The following is a 12828-nucleotide window of genomic DNA, read 5'->3' on the forward strand; positions in this document are numbered from 1 at the left end:
CACAGTAAGTTCCAATTTTTAATTACAAGCCCAACGTATAAGTCAAGTATGATTAAATTACACTCTTGGGGAGTTTGAGTAGAGAGACACTTACAGATAAGGCATAGGAATATTCTAAATGGTTATAAAATGGTTTATTTTATAAGAACACCTTTGGCAAAGAGATTATATCAGAAGACAGTTTACCTGTACTGTGGGTGTTAGTTTATGAAATGTGTCTTAAAATTTGAAAACTTTTCTGGGTAGCTTACCACATGGACTAATACATTTTTCTCAAACATTAATAATAATTGAGAATCAGTTCATAGGAGAAGCAGTGCAAATATGTTCACCCAAATGCCATGAATTTATATGCCTTAAGATCTCATCTGGAAAAGAAATCTAGTGCCTATTTAACTAATGCTCAGAGACATTAATGACACGGTCGTAAATAAATCAAGCTTGCGAACATTTAATTTTTTTTTGAGATGGCTCTGCTGAGCAATTAAAATCAATCAACATAATTATTCCATAAATTTTAAGCTACTGGTGATTCAACTGAGTGAAACATCTAAGTCCTAAAACAGAATGCCAGACTGTCATCACAAAGATTGGGAGAAACCTAAAATTCAAATGCTCTGAAGGCGTGCCAAGTCAACCACTAGACATGTATTACTGTTGAACATATCTGTAGAAAGACACCAATTCTCTCATCACTACTTGCTATTCCAATTTAATCATCCCTGTTAACAAAGGGCATGTATAACAGCTTCCAATTCGAAGTATTCATGAAACATGAATACAAAGTATTAATATTCTAGTTCAAGTTATTAAGTTGCATGGACCAACGAGAATATGCACATCGAGAGCAGGAAAAAAAAAACACATTTTTTAATAGCAAAAATGAATTGAAAAAAATTGGAAGATGAGTAGAAGAAAAAGCACACTAATAGTATCATATAAGTGAAAAGCTCAAAGGGAAAATGAAAACAAACTCCAGCTACTTTGACCCAAAATAAAACCTTAACAAAAACAAAAACACATAGCAACTATAAACAAACAACTAATATTCAGAACTGAACATGATTATTAAAAAGCGGAATAGTATGGTCTTCCCTTTTCATATATTTAGGAAGAGAAAGAATAAAGGCCGAAATGTCAAAGTATTTTTTTGGGGGAGTGGGATTATAAGTGATTTTTAAAATCTTTACATGTATGTATTTTATAAATACATTACTTTTACGATCAGAAAATTATGAAAAATTTTAAAAGGCATGCTAAATAAATTCAAATAATTATAAGGAAAATAGTCTATACAGAAAAATGTTCTGCTGTTTTTATAACTGTTTACTGTTGTCCATGGTATAAGTTTATCGGATTGAAAAAATAGAAAGCACAAGCAGGAGATTCAGAGAATGAGTAAATACAAGATTACATCTTTCATTTAGTATTTTCTCTTTTTGCTTCTGAGACTTTTAAGGTATTTTGATGTATTTAAACAGAGTTCCAAAACATCTAGAGCTCATTTCTATTTTTATTAGTCATGAAACTAATAGACAAAGGGCGTTGATTTTTTTTATGTCTAAGATCTCTTCCAACTCAAATTTGAGTTGCAGAAGATATTTAGCATTTCAGAAATTCTGATTTTAAACTTTCAATAATTTTGTAGCCTCAAAACTTCATGTATTACATTTTGGGCTTCACATAGATTGGGCCATTTCAGGTTGGGAGAATCCCATTTATTTTTTTTCAGTATCTCACTTTGTTTCATGTTATGCTTAAGCTTCATGGATAACTTTTATTGGTTGTGTGTCAGAGACAAATTCCACTTAAATTGGTAGATTTTTGCTCCATGTATTAAATGACAATAAAAGGCAATGAATATGAGCAATTTCAAGAACTTGGTTAACTATAGGAATTGCTAAATTAAAAATATAGATAAAAGGATTTCATTTATAAAATAAGGTTATAAAATTATAAAATATAATTTTATGTATCTGATCAAGGATTTGGCCAGAAGAAGCTTGAATCTTCTAGGGGGTCAGTTTTTGCATTCTTATTAAAATTATGGCCATCATCGGCAACTTTACCCAGAAAGAATGTGGTGATTATAGATTCAGGTTCTTCCTTAAGGCAATTAAAGAAGACAGATGAATTGAACACCACAAGTTCTGAATTTCCAGGATGCATCTTAAGTTACATTCTGCATTTGTCATTTGTCTGAAATAGTACTTTTTAAAATAGTTAACGCTTTAAAGGCATGCTCAATAGCCATCTATTTGTAATTTGTCCAAAGCCTTGGTATACTTGGCGCATCCTCAGGTCTGTGTACACACAGACTCAAAATACACAAACACTTCTCATGAAGTCCTAAGAAATCTGGCCAGGAGAGAAGTGACGGCAACAGGACTATGGGAAAACACAGATGAATACCCTTTGCCTCTTCACAGACCGAAGTCATACCTCCAAACAGAAGCACTGAATTCAATGCCCAGTCTGTGTCATTCAATCTCTGCCCCTCTATCCTTACCTGTAGTTTGGTTTTGACATCAGTGCCTCTTGTACAAGTTAATTCAAAGCATGCATATGAACCAACTTCCCCAAGTAAGGGCTGTGATGAAAAAATTAGGGTCTGGGATCCTGCCAGAGCCTCCAGTCTCTGGAGCGTGGCCCTTCTTTCTTATTCTTCTTTATCTATGGGTTTCAAATTGTGCTTTTAGTTCCTCAGGTTCTGCAAATGATGAAAGTTCCAACTCCCTTCTGGATTATTTCTTGCTTTTATAGCATCAACTGTGATAATAACAACTGTTACAGAACAGTAAGTGTTTACTGACTGCATTACGTTCGTTTCTGCACTAAGCACATCACAGGCATTCCCTTCTTTAATCCTTGTCACAGTCATAAGGTGGGTTCTTACCATTTTGAAGCTAAGAGAAATGAGACCCAGGAACAATAAATTGTTTTCCCAGGGACACAAAGCTAGTAAGTGGCAAAGGATGAGAACCCAAGCAATATGCTTCTGGACACAAATGCTCAGAACTATTCTTCTCTTTAATTTTGGCACAGGTCAGCTTCTATCTCCTCCACTAAATCTGTCAATGCTAGTCCAGAATAATTTTTCTCTCCTTCCAAATTCCTCCATTTCTTTAGATCTAGTTTGCCAATAATTCCTTGTAATCTTTCTATATTTCCTTTCTTTCCAACTAGATTATAAATATCTTAATTGTAGGGCTATGCCCTCTTTCTCCATGATGCTCCCCAGAGAGTTCAGCAGTGCCTCACATGAATTTGGTATGAGTCTTAGAAATTCTTGATAAATGACAGTGCAGACCTAGAATTCAATTTTTATATATCAACTGCCCAAAACAACATTTGAAATAATGTAGTTCAATATTTTACTGGTGACTGTTAAGGAGCGAGATACAGTTTAGAAATCCAGGTGTGTGACCTTAAAGAAGTTTCTTAAGCTCCTTAAAACTCAGTTGCCTCACCTATGCAATTGCAGTATCGATTGCTAACGTGCAGGACTATTGTAAAGGTTAGAGATTCTACATATAGCCAAGCGGCACGTACACAGTATACAGTTGATAAAGAATTATCATTACTTAGGTATTCAGAGTAACCCTGGATTCAACTAGAAAAGTGGTCTTCAAACAATTTTACCTGACCTGAACTCAGACATTTCAGAGAAGAACTTAATCCAGGGGGAGGAATGAGAGGGAATGAATAGCAAGGGAATTTAGGGCAACTGGATGGGCTCCTGGAGGCTGTTCCCCTATTCTGTAACCAGAAAAGTCTGTTCTTATAAGCTTCACAAACAGAACCACTCTACGAAATTTTACTTTATAAATAAAGCAACAACAACAAATAATCCACTTAGGAAAATAATTTAAACAATGCTGTTTGATCCCACTCATAAGGTTATAGACAACCACACTTTCAGGTCAATGAAGTGTTGCTCTTCTAGAAGTGGAAGGAATTATGAGGGTATAAAGTGAGTAATTATCAATGAGGCAGACTGTTTCTCCTTTAGAGAAAACAAGTAGTAAAGAATACTTACCTATCCCAGTATGTAAGTATGTTCAGCTATCCCAGATCGATCCTTGAATCTTTTTTTTACCTGCCTTCTGAGTAGCCAATATTTAGTCTCTAGGATCTACTGTCACCTTCACAGTGAAAACTCAATTCTTCAGGACTCCTGCAAATATTGACTGGCTCACCTCCTTGCCTGTATCCTTCAATACTCCAGGCCTCAGATCTCTACTGGTCTCAATTCTAAGGAACTCTCCATTTCTTTTTCAATGACTGTGATATATGGATGTCTTTTCATCTTCTAACTATAGAAAGCAAAGAGTTATGCAACCCACCTAAGACTACCTGGATCACACTATGAATTAAGTCAATGGCCACCTATGGAAAGTACAAAAGACCTTTTCACTATGAGTCCAAAAGGTTGAACTTAATACATTAATGAGAAATGTATTTTGACATTGGAATATATGAAGACATTATCAACTCAGTTGTTTTCTTAAAAATGTCCATTCACATTTGTTTTCACTTAATCCAAACTATACTCATGACCATGAAAAGGAACAACAAAAAATCAAATGAAACTTTTTCTTTGTTCTGTTTTTCTACCAGCATCCTAACCATCAAGTTTAATAAATCTAAAAGTGATTTTTGTTAACAACATGACTCGACAGTCCATGATTTTTTAATTTTTCCCTCCCTCTCAATCTGTTCTTCTTTTAATTTTACTTCTCACTTTTCTTCAAAAGAATATGTTAATAATATGTATAAAGCTGATACTCTTTACTAAGGTTGTGTTTTACTCCTTAAAAGAAAAATGCAACTTTCCTTAAATATCTCTGCTCAACAGCAACAAAACAAGAAAAAAAGCTGCAATGATGCCAATAATAACACTGACTACTTATTATAGAGTCTGGAATTCTCTTTTAAATTCCTCAATATAGACAATTTGATGAACATGATAGTGTGCATATGTGTAGGTTAACACTAACTGAGCACCTATAGGGTATAGTTCAGTCCTCAAACTATAGGGGCATTACCTGGAAGGCCTTGTTACACACAGATAGCTGTGACCTGCCACCAAAATTTCCATTCAGTAAAGCAGGGGCCATAGATTTTGCATTTCTAGTGATGGCCTAGGTGATGCTGATGCTGCTGTTCCAGGGACCACACTTTGAGAATCATTGGGGTAAACAGCTGAAGTTCCCTTACCAAAAGTTCATACATTAGGTATGGGCAGTAGGCATATTAAGAGCCTTATTCAGGAGTCCACACATGGGGGTGGGGAGCAGGAGGAAAAAAGGAGAAGTGCTTATAGGAAGGAGTTTAAATTACTGCTACCTAAATTTGCATCAGAGACTCTGTTAATGAACTATACTAACGCACTTCATGATCTTCGCCTGCATTTTCTCATCTGGAAAATCAAGGACAATCTCCTTCATCTACTAGATGGAGGTATTTTGAAGATTACATTACAAAATGCATGGGATGACAGGTTGTAAATTATAAAGCATTATTAGCATGATAACTTAGAAATTTAGTCAACAAAGAACATCTCATAAGCAGAGCGGGCTTTTCAGATTCACCAACGAAGTGCCAAGGTTACATTTCCTCAGTAGTCAGAGGAAATCAGAGGGGAAAATGAAGGCAAACACACTTGTCACGACTCACCTTATCCTTTTGTTATGTTATATAAGAAAAATAATAATTTTTTCCCAGTCTTCATTCATTGTCGTTAGCTGCTGTTTAAATTTTCATAATTCCTCCTTTGAAGAAATTGATTAACTAATATATTTTATGTAAAAAAATGTAGCTACTTAGTAATGTCTTAAACATTAAATCATAAAGTTTCATCTCGTGAAATCTCCATAAGGGTTTCAATGCATTACAAAAACTAGATCCTGCAATAGGTTCTGATTGCTCATTATATGTCTCTAAGGTGTTAAATTTATGACTTTCTCATCATTATGTTATAGAATTCATCCTTTCATAACAGATGTACTTAACATGGATCCATGTGCTAATATTTAAAAATTTTTGAAATCATAACGTGCTGTATAAATTTTTGTGTAAGTGGAGTCCTCAGACCAACAGAAGTAGTCTTATAGATACACTTGTGCTTAAAAGCAAAATGAAAGATTGCAGACAAAATTCAAATGCTTGTGACAGCAGCTATATAGCAAAATAGTGTCAGACTTATGGCCCTCCTTCTCACTAGTTACGGACATGGGCCTAGTTGCTTAACTGCTTTAGGTCTTAGTTGCTTTAGCAATAAAATGGGGGTAACAACACAACCCATCCCAAAAGCACTGAGCTTCATGTGTTGTTCTTAATCTTCAAATGTTGTCTGGTTTAATTATTTATTGTTACTGTGGAAACATCCATTAGAAATTCATCCCGACTCTGACCTATAGGCAGGAAGGTTTCCTTTAAGAAAAATAATTACAGAAAATACAGTATTGGCCTATATTACTAATTTGCTTTTTATTCTTCAAATCAGTTGAATAAATACTAAAAATGCCTCTAAGCAAATTGTTAAATGAATGAATGTAGATTCATTATACCAAAAACTGACTCAAGCTTTACATGTGTGGGAGCTTCTTGTGGTGCAGGTTTTTGTGGGAAAATTGCTGCTTCTGCAGGATTAAATAACAAAAACTGCTAACAAACAACAAACAAAAAAATCAGTGTTTCTTGCCTATTGTTTAGATTTCCTCGTAAATTACTTGTGATCTTTAAAACATAACACCCCATCAGCTAAAGTCTAACTCTTCTTTAGAAATAGAGAATATTCAAAGTATTCAATGATTTAGTAATTAAAGGAGGGAGAGGGAGAGTAATTTACCTAGCCTTAGGAAGGAATTAAATTTATTGCCTTTCTTTGACTATGGGAGGTATATTTTGCCTCAGAAGCACTGCTAATATATGACTATTTACCAGGCCTGGCCAATATAGAAATTGGACATGAATTTTTGGGAAAGTAGTTACATATAAATTATAAATACATTTTGATTGTAATAGTTTCCCTCAAGCCTAGGGAAAAAAAATCTTCTCAACCTGTAGAAGAAAATATAGTTTAATAATAGTTTGCCTCTTCTCTGAAATTCATTTTCAGTCTACTTAAACAACAAAGAAATGAGATGAAAACATTGCTTTTGCATGTGCATTTGTTCTTGTTAGTCTGTTATGTAGCAGCATTGGTACCTAGTGAATTGATTCCTTTATTAAAGAAATTTATTTCTTAGGGATTACATAATTGGATTTATGTTACTAATTTCACAGTATTCTTTAATAGACAAATGCAATGAAAATTTTACTAAGAAGAATATTGTCTAATTAACTCACTAAACAAGTGTACCAACTTCCCCAAGATGCTGCCAAAATATACTGTTCGCTTCATAGTCCGCAATGATAAAACTCGCGGGAAGTCACTTAACCATCCCTTCCACAACTAGGGTCACGTTTCTACTCATCATTGACCCAAATTTAACTTGTGCCTTCTCTCCTTCTTTCAGGATTCTTGGTAAAAAGCCTGTATTAAACTGGGAGAAAGCAAACACGCATCTTTTTAACTTACCTCTCAAAGGCAGCACAGTGACTATCTCATCAGCCCAGTTATCTCTCCGGCTCTTTTGCTGTTGCACAGCAAGCATGACAGTACCTGGGTACTTGTGCTCGTGAAAACCCAGTAGTAATGGTATTCTAGCAATTGTTTGTGCTAACGGACAGTGTTGCTTCATTTTCACATGTGAATGTATCTTTATCAAAAATCTAATACTTCATGGTGCTCTACAATGATATTTTCTTAAAAAGTATCTGATTGCTTACTTCTTGGTTTAGGCATCTTAAGAAATTTCCCAGGTTTGCAGCTATTATAACAGCTTCATCAATGACTCCTTTTCATTCACAGTAAAAATTGGCATTCATGTCTTTTGTTCCTTTACCAGTAAAAAGCATAGTGTGGATGAATGAGATATCGAGTCTAGGTATTAGGTATAGGCATTGTTTTTACAGCATGTAAAAGTATTTACAGCAAAAAATTCAGTCGAATCTTCTATTATTTAATTCTTGTTCATCATTTAGGTTTTTGACAGTCAGCAGATTTTTCTGATACAGTTTGAATAATGTAATGCTTAAAACAGCTGCAAGGGAATGTAAAGCTATTTCACTACATAGACTCAAATTTATTTTAAAAACAAAAATAAACAGAAAACTCCAGACCTTTAAACTTTGTTTTTAAAATGTCTATGACGCTTAGTAAAATATCTTAAGTAGTCAACTTCCCCTTTACTAATAACTTAGGAAAGTTTAAGTATGGAAACTTAAAAATATTCAAACCAAGGCAGAAAAATAGTTTTTTACCCGATATTGTTAAAGTCATCAATTTGTCAGATTTCTTGTATGCTTTTTAGGTTCTTTAGCATTAGTAATGAAGTATTTTAATAAAGAAAAAAACTAAATACTTGTTATTAACAATTTAAGGAGAAATAATTAGATATTTTGCCCAAGTAATGTCATAAAATATCTACCACATCCACCATAGATGTTCTTTGTAGATAACTTTCCGTGGTGATTATATTGACCAGGCATCAAGATATTTCCCTGAAAAATGCTTTTTATTGGGTTTCATTGGAGTATAGTTGAACGAGACCATTTGAATAATACATGACCAAAGGTCTCGAGGCACTGTGAGCTGAAACTCAAAGTAAGAGAAGCAGGGCTTCAATTTAATATTTACAGGCAAAAATACCCCCAGTACAACACATGTCACTGAATTCCTCTCATTGTAAATGAAACGCCTTTTCCTTTTAGGTTTCCAGTAACTTCAACTTCTCCATTTTTGTTATTTTGAAGAACTTTGGGCACAGAAGCAAGGCCCAGGGTAAGTGAAAATTGATATTGCTGTAGCTGTGAGGGTAGTAAAAGTGAAATCACACCCAGGAGTGACACTTTAGGAAAACGTGATAATGATCTGCTTCCAGGTGTGGGGACTGAGTAAGTAAGGGGTATTCAAACAACATGTGAGACATTCTTGCCCCTGTGGGGTTGAAAATGGATGATCAAACTCCTTTCACTAGACAATGTCAAAATATTTCGAAAACATTTTTAAAAATCAATACTGGAAACATTAATTGGTGCTGTGGAAACCAATTCTAACAAGTGATTCTTTTCCCATCCCCATGCCACTGGGAATGTTTGTGACTGGAAAGATACGAAGTGGCCATTTTCAGATCACAGTTAATAAAGAAAACTTGAGGCTATTTAAGCCATGAACAAACTCAAGACTTGTTAAATTCTGGTTTCCAATATAATGTTAATTTTATATATTTTTATTTCTTCATTCCTTAGAGAAAAATCAATAGTTATTTTATAAGGCAGAGGTAGACTATGAATATAGATCTGAATCATACCAGGATTTTTTTCTTTGTATATCACTGTGGTTTTGATTTTTAAAAAATATTCTTCCTGGTGCTATGAGATCTTCCTCCTTGTGCTATCATGATAACCACTGAAAATAAATGTTATTTATTTTCAGAAGAATGTCAATTTATTTTTTTTCCCAGATGAAAACCAAAGAGCTTGCTTCAAACTACCATGGTGCTTCTTTCTGATGGATCACTATGAACAAGCTTAAAATCATATTTTATAGCATATGTCAATATAGAGTTTTAATAAGAAAACTACTTCTTGATAACGTAAGCTTAGAAGAAGAAAAAACACAGGTGTTCTGATCATATTCATTAGCTAGTGAAGTCACTGAAATATATTTATTCACTCCTGATACACTTGCAAAAACTGCTCTCCTGAACAGGAAACAAGTAATGTACATTGAAAAACTATTGAATGCTACCTAGGATTTAGTTACTACTGTGAAAATAAAACGCATTAAGATGCCAGATAACTTTCAGGCTGATCAAGGAAAATAGAAAAGAAAAAGGATCACCAACATTTTCAATCATGAACGAAAGTTGGTGATGTTAGGGTTAAGGAGGTCAAAAGCCAAGGTATGTAAGAAAGAAGAAGCTTGGATAGGTCAGCTATTGTGTAGAAAAATATTCCCCTCAGAATTAGACTAGTACGCCCAAGTGGATGAATCCATTTTGAATGATACTCCAAATGGTCAATACTCCTGTCATTTGATACTACAAATGACACGATGACAGGAAAAAATGGACAAGTTGATGCAATCTTGAATACTAAGAAATAAGTGAACCTTAAAAGCCAAATAAATTTGAAGACATGTTTTTATCACATGTAAAGAATAAGATAGCATTGGGAGTTATATTCTGTAGTCATTTTGTAAAAGTAGCATCCACAATGTGAGCTAATTAGAATCATAACATATCTAACCTGAAGGTTTAATTAAAATATATAGAAAAAAATGGCGCTTGAGGCCTACAGTCACAAGTACAATCTCCCTAGATAGCAGAGGTGGCATGACAAAAAGTCCTGAAACAATAAACAATCATTATTCATACTTCATACTGCTTATGAAACATTTGGAAGAAACAGTTGCTCACAGATATTGTTTCTGATTCATGCATAAAACCTCTGTACCTATAAATGCAGGTATATATTTGCACACCACCAACTCTAGGCTCTTTTGTCAACACAACTTTTATATCTTAAGAAGGGACTGTGAAGAAACAAATACGCACACATACACAGATGCATTCTTGAGCTTTCTCTGAGTCTGTGTTAAAGAAGAACATGTCCCATTACTCATTTCCCTTGATGATGGATGCTCTGACCCCAAAAGAGTTAGGCTTATAATTTGCATTCAACATCTAGCAGCTTCTTGTTGAATTAGATTCATAGTGTCTATTTAAATTTGCCAAATAAGAGTACAATAGATGTTGTGCAGATGAACATCACTATATAGAAATCTAATAAGAAAACTGATGTTTATGAAGCAAACAAATCATTAAAAATCTTTGCTGTAAAATTCATGTAAATAAACTATTTAAAATATTTCTTTAATAAAAATTCCATGTTTCATAAGATTAACTACCATGTTATTACCAACTGTTGGCTTTTGGAAATTTTGTAGTTTCAGTTAGATTAAAGTATCAAGCCTGAAATATATAAAAATGTTAAATACTTTAAAACAAAAAAAAAACTACTTATAATTCTGAGATATCATCAAAATATGCTATTCTGGTCTTTTTTTTTTTTTTATCTGAAAAGGAATATATTTCTCATGAAAATGAAGCATGATTGTAAAACCAGTTTCACTTAATGGAGCCATGACTATTCTTTTCTATAGTTAAGGTTCTTTTTAAGTAAGTAAAAGTTGTGGCAGATTCTATTATGGTTCACTGAGTCTCATTCTTTGAGCTATGTAATTGAATGATCACTTGAAGTAAAAACATGGCAGCATCTATCAATCAAGAGTCCTGTGCTTTCAGAGATCAAGAATCAAATGCCAAGGAAGACTCATCCTAAAAGGGGCCCATTTACAATTGATGTTACAGTGAATCCAATGAATAAAAAGGTGATTCACTAATAAGACGCATAAGACAATTTCTGGGACTCCAGCTGGCCATGCATTCTTATGTTTTTTTAAATCCAATTTCACTGTTATATTATCAGTTATATGCTGCACTTCTGGAGGAAAAAACTAATACACAAAGTAGTCAATGAGATCCAGATAAAACTAATTGAAATTCACAATGTACTTGTCATTTTGCCAATAGCATTTTTTTTAAATGACAAAATCTAATCAAAGTAATCTGTGATTGAAATCAACCACAGGAAAATGTATCAGAAAGACTTTTCAAACATGAAATACATACATTTGCCTAAAGATGCAATGAACCTTACATTGTTGACTTTTGAATTCAGCTCTGTTTGTTATACAGTCATTATATACTTACTCAGGAAGCAGATTAAAAAAAAAATCTTTTTCCTTCTAACTATTGCAGCTGCTTCTGCCAAGCAACAAAAGTTGCTAGAGAAATCATATATACACATACATGTAAAATTAGGGAAACAAGCTGCTTTATTGCCCTGATTTAAAATAAGCTCAATCAGTAGAAAAGAAAAATGCTATAATATACAGCTTGATGAGCAGCTGAAGGCAAAAATACCCTCAGATGCAGTTTTAGAATTCAGGAGATATCTTACTCAATGATGTTTGAATGAGATGAAGGACATTTCTCCTCTTAATTTTTCTAAACCACTGAGTAAACAAGTGGAATTTATGTGAGGAATATAACCCAAAATAGACAGACATGTAAAAATTTCTTAAATATGATCCTGACACTATAAAGAGAGAAAAGAAAAAGACTTGCTCTTATTTGATTCAAATGTATAAAATTATATCATTTAAAAAATCCTAACTATGAGAATTTATTGATTAAAGGATAATTCTCAGAAATCAGCAAGAAAATGTAATTTATACAAAACCGATTGTTAACAATCACCTTTAGGAGGAAAACAAATATATCAGCTATATGGCGGGGCAAAAATTAAAATACAAACTAATAAAATTATAAAGATTAAATAAATGGGCATTTTAATTAACATCTCAAAGGCCTAGGGAAAAGACATTAAATATATTTTAAATATATGAAAATAGTCTTACTCTTGACGGTCGCTGTCCGGGTACAGTTGTAAAGAATAGCCAACTCCCCAAACACTTTTCCTGGACCCATGGTACACAACTTCACACCTTCTTTTGTAACTTCAACCTTACCATCTAAAAAGGAGGAGGGAAAAACATGTTATATAAATTCTTTCTCATGCTTCATTTGTTGCATTTTTAATGTGAAGAGGAATGTTAGGCTCATTTGTAAAAATGCAGTTACCAATTTAAAA

General features: G+C 33.6%; 1 protein-coding gene across 2 annotated transcripts in view; it reads right to left on the reverse strand.

Moving 5' to 3' along the window:
• PRKG1 (protein kinase cGMP-dependent 1) overlaps positions 1-12828 on the reverse strand; it is a 1337040-nt gene that overhangs the window by 828446 nt on the left and 495766 nt on the right. For both annotated transcript variants that reach the window (XM_005565848.4, XM_005565847.4), the window contains exon 3: positions 12596-12709. In XM_005565848.4, the coding sequence (XP_005565905.1) occupies positions 12596-12709 (114 nt within the window). The remainder of the gene's footprint in view (positions 1-12595; positions 12710-12828) is intronic.

The sequence above is a fragment of the Macaca fascicularis genome, chromosome 9, assembly GCF_037993035.2.
Source record: "Macaca fascicularis isolate 582-1 chromosome 9, T2T-MFA8v1.1".
Lineage (NCBI taxonomy): Eukaryota > Metazoa > Chordata > Mammalia > Primates > Cercopithecidae > Macaca > Macaca fascicularis.